We start from the raw sequence: 6,000 nt of genomic DNA, 5'->3' as shown, positions 1-6,000 counted from the left end.
GCTCACCCAAGTCATTACTAGTTTTACAAAAAGGCAGCACCAGATGTATGAAAAATAGGCAATGTCTGACCTATTAGAAATATATAAAGTCTAACGGCTGTACGTTAAAAAGATGTAAGAAAGAAGCAACGCAGAGGGACAGCAGCTGTGAAACAAAAGGTGTAGCTGACAATCCTGGCAGGAGACGAAGCCACAGGGATTCTGTTCCAGTGCCCGACAGGTCTCAGGGGAGGCCCCCGATCCCTGCATGCCCATGAGGGGCTCGATGGCAGGTGACTGAGGTATAGAGAGGGGAGATGCCCAGGGCAGCCTGGAGAGACATCCCCAGCGCTTCTGGCCCCAGCCCACCTGCCCAGCCCCGTGGCCTCTGGCAGCTCCCAAACTTGCATAGGTGGCAGATGACGCTGTGCCCCATTCGAGGGCAAAGCGTGGACCTGCCCACGTGGGTGTCTTCCCTTGCAGTCTGCTCCCAGGGCACAGCTCTTTCCTTGAACAGCCCGGAGGGCGCACTGAGTTGGGCTCCTGGGTGAAGGCAGGACCTCCACACTTCCAGACCCCACCCCGACCCAGGTGTCCCTGCCAGGTGCCTGGGAGAGGACCTGGGACCCTGGGCGGCTGCGGCTCCCTCGGCTCCTGGGCGGAGCTTCCCGGGGCGCCACCCCTGGTCAGTGGAGGGTCAGTGGAGCTGGAGCCGCAGGCCTCAGAAGCTCTCCACGAAGCTGCCCGGGAAGAGGCCGGTGCGGCCGTTCCGCTGCAAGGTCCCCTTGTACCAGCCGTCCTCGCGCTTCTTGTGGACGAAGACAATGTCACCTTCCTTCAGCTCTATCTCCGCCTCGCTCTGCGGGGGGTAGGAGACCACCACGCGGTACCTGGGGACAGAGGGCGCAGTAGGTGAGCCTGGGGGACAGGCTTGCTTGCTCAGTGACCCCCCAACCCTGCCTGCCAGCCAGACCCAGCCCACGACTCTCCTTTTCTTCTTCCTCCCCTTGGGGTAAATCTTGCAGTTTGGGACTACTTTTCCCACTTTACAAATTTCTATTTATCTTTTTTTTTTCCAAAATTCTTTCCCACTTAAATTTTTTTTTTTAAGAAATTTCCCTTTGTGTCTTCTTGGACACAGATCTAAGACCACCTGGAATGTTCCTTCCTGTTTGTCCCAGCAGCACCCGGTCACTTCACACTCTCCCTCTGCCCTGACTGAGCAGAGCTACGGTGCCTTCCTGGGAGAGCTGGTGGGACTGAGGAAGGTCAGAGCCTTGGCTTTCTCCTCAGCCCTGTTCTGACTTGTGACTCAGGCTCATGTCCTCAACTTGTTCAAGTGTCAGTTTCTTTGTCTAAAGAGCAGGGCCCCTCACCTGTGCCACTAGGTCTCAGATGGTTGTGGCTCATATGATGTGTGAAACGTGATTGGAAGATGGCTTTGTTCCAACGGTCATTTTTCTAAATGTGCTTCAGAATCATAAAATCATGTTGCCTTAGCGCTTCAACTCGCTGAGGCCATGTCACCAACATCATCCAGAACTCCTTTTCCCCACACCTTATTTCTACAAGAACTGGGCTCCTCCCTCTCTGAAGCCTCCAAGGCCTCTCAGGGTCTCTGTTTTCAGACCAACATAAGATAAAATGGAACCAGGAACAGAAGCCTTCCCTCTTTGGCCTCTGCATGCACTGAGATGGATGGCTTGCTGTAGGCTGGAGCTGTGACCAGATGCAGCCCTGCAGCCTCTCTGGGCTGAGGCAGGTGCTCCCCAGATGTAAGACCACGGTCTGACCCTCTGGCCAGTACCTTGCCAAGGACCCAGAGTCCCAAGGTCTGCACAAGGCAGACCTGACAAGCCCTTAGCTACAGCCCCGACAGACTCTCTCCTTCACCAAACCCCAGCCAGGCTCCTTGGAGCCCTCTTCTCTATTAGGTTTCACCCTGGTCTATAAAGTCTTGGACAAACACTGACAGTTTCTAACAGCTCAAGGCTGAATCACTAGTATGGACCTAACTCTTCTTAAAGTACCTACCTAAGAAGTCTCAAGGTGCCAGAAAAATTCACATGTTTGTTCCAACAATGCTTGAAGATAAGACCTCAGCCTCAGTCTCTGGGAGGATGGGAGTCCAACTTTACTCCAGTTACCAACCCAGTTGGGTTTCACATGGATCTAACACCCACTTTCTCGTTCTGTAAATTTCCACTCCTTTGACACTCTTGAGCCCCTACTCCTCCTTAATCCCTCATTTTCCTTTGAAATGCTCACTCACTTAAATGTGAATCAGAATTCAGTTCATGGTGAATTCCTTTCCCTATGGCAGAAGTATCTCATATTGCTGCTTAAAGTCTGTCCAAGGAAGAGGAGCAAGGCTGAGGGGCTGCCATGCTCCCCTGGGGACCAGCCTGCTTCTAAAGTATTGCCAAGGGAATACAAATGCCAGGGAAACCCCTGTTGTCCCTTGTGGCAAGGTGGACCTCTAGTGACTGAGGAAGCTTTGCAGGGGCACATGTGTCCAGTGTCTGGCTGGGCCTCTGCACCCTCTACACTTAGGGCAGGTAACAGTTGTGCAGCAAGAGCTGGAAGAACACTGCATCCAGAGCAGACTGGGGTGCTGGGACCTCTGGTCCAAAGTCCAAATCCTAAAGGAATGGGTTTTTATGGCAGCCAGGGTATAGCTGTTCTCGCTCAGCTATAATAACCTGAAAGTTATTATAGCTATCATTTTACTGAGGTGACACTGAGCCAGTCAGCAGAGCCTAGGCCCGGCAGGGAGAAGGTGCTTAGTACCCATGTCCCCCTAACAGGGCATCCGTCTCCAAGGACACTGGGGCTGCCTGAGGGACACATACCAAGGACGTGCTAGGTGGCCTTCCTGTAGGCCCTCCTGGCCTTATGGTCATCCATTCTGGCCTTCCTTTATACCATACAAATGAAAGACAACACTGGCAGATTCTGGCCCTCCTCTGCTAAGAGTGTTCACCACTTCCCATCTCTCGCAGAGTGGAAGCACAAGCTGAGAAAGGGCTTCTGTGTCTGGGCATCCTCGGTGCCTGTGTGCAGCTCAGCGTCCTCCTAGCTCAGCTCTGCTGGCCCTGGGTGCAGCAGGTGCACCGACCTCAGGCTCCTGCATTTGGGGTTACCTTTGCCTCCAGTGCTCTTCCCTATCATGGCCAAGACCGTCCTGCCCTACTCACTACCTTCGACAGGCCTGTTTACCTGTTTCCTTGTTTATTTTCTGTCTGTCTGGCCCCTTGGCAGCAAGCCCCGTGGTGGCACCTGCTCCCTGCTGCGTCCTGTACCTGGAATAGGAGCACTGCGAGTAACTACCTAGTCAATGGCTAAGGCGTCTCTGCACTGTTGAGGACGTGTGGGAGGGGAGGCTGCAGGCCAGACTGGAGGGTGGAAAGCTAGAGCTGCTGGGAGGGGCCTCATCAAGTGCCAATTAGCCGCGCCTCCCTGGCCAGTTCCTCCTCCCTGCAGGGCTCTTCTCTCCCTCTTGTCTCCCCTTTCTCAGAAAGCCATAGTCTTGTTCTTCAGCTGTCAGTTGGCCTGTTGGCCTCTCTGGTGGGCAATGGCAGGTAACGGGAGTAGAAGAGTGCAGGGACCACTCAGGGAGAGTTTAATCACAGACTGCCAACAGTCCTGCAGGCTGCCAGCAGCTACCCCACCCACACAACCCTGACTTGTCCTCAGTCTACACTGCTCTCTGGGGCCCGCCCCTCCTGCCTTGCCCTAGGCCCTCCTCCTGAACCTGCACCCAGCTGTCCTGTACACTAGGGGGCCTCTGATTAGGCACCACACCTGGCGCTCCCAGGCCTCCTGGCTCCAGACCTCTTAGGGTCCCTTTTCTTCTGAAGAGCACTCAAGAAGCCCCGGATGACAGACTGGTTTCTGACAGTTGGCATCCACGTTGGGTGGACCTCAGAAGCTCAGAACCGCCTGAAATTCTCAGCCGGCACCAGGGGGCGCATAAGGAGGCCAGCACTGCTGTCCCCTCCCATCCTGGGCATGCTGGGGCCAAGGTCCTAGTCTACTGGCTCGGTGGTGGTGGGGAGAAATAGGCAATCCTTTACCTTTCATCTTCCTGGCCAGCCAGCTGGGAAGGCCTGTTCCCTGGGGCCTGCCCCTTCCTCCCTGCCCCATCACCCACAGCCACACAGTGGGACCCGAAGGAGACCTGCCTCATCAACAGCATCTGGCTACCTTGAGGGGTCCTTAAGGTGCTCAGTATCTGAAGTCTCTAGGCCTGGTATATTCTGGTCTTAGAAAAGTTGGGACCTTACAAAGCAAAAAAAAAAAAAGCCCCTAAGCGAGCAATTGTGGCTCATGGATTTCAGGAGCCCTTGAGGCAGATTCTTAGGCCTCTACTGGATCTACTTGATAAAATGGGGCTAAAGAATGTGGATTTTAAACAAGTTATGGAAGAAAATATTTGCATGCAGGTCCCTTAGAATCAGAGCACTGAGAGCATACAAATTGGAAGGAAGATTCCATCCTTCCCAAACCAGCCTGCTCACAGTGCACGTGTCTGGCTTGGCCTGAGAAGCCATGGTTTGGGGGAAGCTGGTGGTGTTATTGGGCTCTAAGAAGGGGCACAGACAAAAAGCCCTAGGCCCAGCCCCAGAGAGCTCACAGCCTACGGCACATGCCTCCAACTTGCTTCAGACAGGCAAAAGCAGGAGGCAAGGCTGGCTGGGTGTGAGTGCTGCTATTCAGAGGCAGCAGGGCTAGCCAGGCTCCAGGTCCCAGTGCTGAGTCAGACTGGCCAACTATATGTGCTTTGGGATGGTTGCAGGTGCAGCTGGACTGGACCAGTTCCCACTGCTGTCTGAGGGCAAGCCAGACGCTGGTTCTCTGGAGAGTGGAGGAGGAAAGGAAGCAGAGCGCCTCCCATCTCCTCCCAGACCAGTGTCTAGGAGGACAGATGGCCCCTGGGATGCAGCCAGCATCCTGTGAAATCAGACGGCATGCGCACACACCTTATGGTCCCCACCCCACCAGCACAGGGGCTGCATGTGTCCACCAGGACGGGGCTGTCCTACCTGTGGCTTCCTGCCATCCTCCACTTCCTCTCTGAACACCTGATCCTTCTCTCTCTTCCCCAAGGAAAGAAAGGCAAAGGGCAAGATGATTTCTCAGACTCTGAACGCAAGTTTTGGCTTTTGCCTCAACAGCCAGATGTGAAACAAACAAGCGACTTTAAAAATGTAATTTGTTAGAGAGAAGTAATTTGGTGCTTCTGAGCAATTCAATGATTTAATGAGCCCAGATGGATGTGAGCTGAATTTATATGAGACAAGTGTTTAACGTTTCTGTCCAGATCATTCCAAGACTCTGAGCTATTCTCCCTGCTGCATGAAAGTAACTGACACTCCCTGTTACAGACACAAAGGGCCATGTAAGCAGTTGAGGATGACAGCTACTCTTATGTCATGATCATGGCTTCATAAATCAGAGAAAGACTCTGCCCTACTGAGTATAAATAAGGTTTGTCAACCACAGCTAATATTCACACACAGGGCTCGAGGAATCCAAATAGACAAAATCAGGAGGAATTCTTATTACTAATGCAATTAGCTCCATGTGTGAGTTTGGGGTGTCCCGACTTTATCTAGTGTCATCTGCTTCCCTACCTGACAACAGGGGTCACAGGGTGGCCCTCCCGAGGGGGGCCTCTTCGGAGCATTGACTTCAACATGGTTGAGGACAAGTGGGCCTGTGAGCGGTGGCACCAGGTGGTTATGGAACAATGTCCTGCTACCAACTTAGAAATGACAAAAAATGCATCTATACCCTGGACACTAAACTACAACGCATTACAGAGGCTCCTCAGCTTATCAAGTGTCACTCCTCAGTAAACCCATCATAAATTGAAAGCATCCCAACAGGAAACATAGAGGTAGTAGAGTTTTAACCTGATACTCTGTGAGATTCACATCCTATAACCATACCCCAATAATCTGTTCCCCAAATAACTTTCAAATTTGGCTTCTTGAGCACCTTGTCCGCAGGAAAAAA

At 52.9% G+C, this 6,000-nt stretch overlaps 1 protein-coding gene across 1 annotated transcript in view; it reads right to left on the bottom strand.

Annotated features, from left to right (window-relative positions):
• Positions 1–225: 225 nt before the first annotated feature.
• The window catches only part of SH3RF3 (SH3 domain containing ring finger 3), a 339,914-nt gene continuing 334,139 nt past the window's right edge, over positions 226–6,000 (bottom strand). The window contains exon 10 of the mRNA XM_081264584.1: positions 226–869. Within this exon, the coding sequence (XP_081120710.1) occupies positions 701–869 (169 nt within the window). The 3' untranslated portion in view covers positions 226–700. The remainder of the gene's footprint in view (positions 870–6,000) is intronic.

The sequence above is a fragment of the Spermophilus citellus genome (genome assembly GCF_964194105.1).
Source record: "Spermophilus citellus genome assembly, chromosome: 13".
NCBI lineage: Eukaryota > Metazoa > Chordata > Mammalia > Rodentia > Sciuridae > Spermophilus > Spermophilus citellus.
Note: the sequence above shows the minus strand (reverse complement) of the source record. Positions and strands in the feature narration are given on the sequence as shown.